Source organism: Echinops telfairi, unplaced genomic scaffold (genome assembly GCF_000313985.2).
Source record: "Echinops telfairi isolate 266 unplaced genomic scaffold, ASM31398v2 ScPeMD7_3533;HRSCAF=4204_0, whole genome shotgun sequence".
Lineage (NCBI taxonomy): Eukaryota > Metazoa > Chordata > Mammalia > Afrosoricida > Tenrecidae > Echinops > Echinops telfairi.
In genome coordinates, this window is record NW_022107431.1 from 41,243,028 (window position 1) to 41,244,059 (window position 1,032).

General features: G+C 36.7%; 1 protein-coding gene across 1 annotated transcript in view; it reads left to right on the plus strand.

The window, feature by feature from the left end:
• AMD1 (adenosylmethionine decarboxylase 1) overlaps positions 1–1,032 on the plus strand; it is a 9,139-nt gene that overhangs the window by 2,432 nt on the left and 5,675 nt on the right. The window contains exons 2-3 of the mRNA XM_045294609.1: positions 615–657; positions 762–962. Coding sequence (XP_045150544.1) covers positions 615–657; positions 762–962 — 244 coding nt within the window. The remainder of the gene's footprint in view (positions 1–614; positions 658–761; positions 963–1,032) is intronic.

Genomic DNA, 1,032 nt, shown 5'->3' on the forward strand with positions numbered 1-1,032 from the left:
ACCCAGCTAGCTGCTGTAATTTGTGTCTTAATTCATAGCCTCTTAACATAGTACATCGTATATGTCCTTTGACAATACACGGGGGCAGCTATGCTGCCTTTTTGAAGAAAAATGCCCGGAATTGTGCTGGCTTAAAACTTGAGCTCCAAGGCCAGAGAGCTAAAGATTTTCTAATCTAGCAACTTGATTATTTAATTTCCCCGTTTCTTTGTCATTTCTCCTAATTTACCACTTCTAGCACAGAACTTCAAATGCTAGGTGGTGGTACAAGAGAGTTTGGGGAATTTAGTGTAAATGCGTACCAAGTGTTGAGTGGTGTTGAAACAATGGAAAGGAAGTACTGTATTGAATAAAAATGACCGCTAATTACGCTTGAGACTAGGTAAACGTGTGGCCAGAACTAGGGGATTTAGGAGCTGGTCTGCAGTAGTTTTTTTTAACACTATCTCAACCATGGCTGAATTGTATCTCTAAATTTCAAAGTTTTATATTGACTCATGACATTTCTTATAGGTGATAAATAGCATATTTATCCTATGTTTACTGGAAGGGTTTTGATAAGCCATCTTGTTAGAATGGAATTGATAACATTTTGCGTTCTCTTCCCTCAATAGATGGAGCAGCGTATTGTATGGGACGTATGAATTCTGACTGTTGGTATGTTTGACACAATTTTAAGGAATTGTTTATTTCTTTTTATGTAAGATGTATATTAGATTGCCAGTTACCATCTTTAGAAACTTATTTCCATTCTTTCATAGGTACTTATATACTCTGGATTTCCCAGAGAGTCGAGTCATCAGCCAGCCAGATCAAACCCTGGAAATTCTGATGAGTGAGCTTGACCCAGCAGTTATGGACCAGTTCTACATGAAAGATGGTGTTACTGCAAAGGATGTCACTCGTGTAAGCTTTATGGGACTGACTGAAAGTTTTGTTTGGGTTAACAACATTCACAATTTGTTTTTCAAATTATTTTTTTAAATACTTTTATTGGGATCTCTTACATCTCTTATCACAATCTATACATTC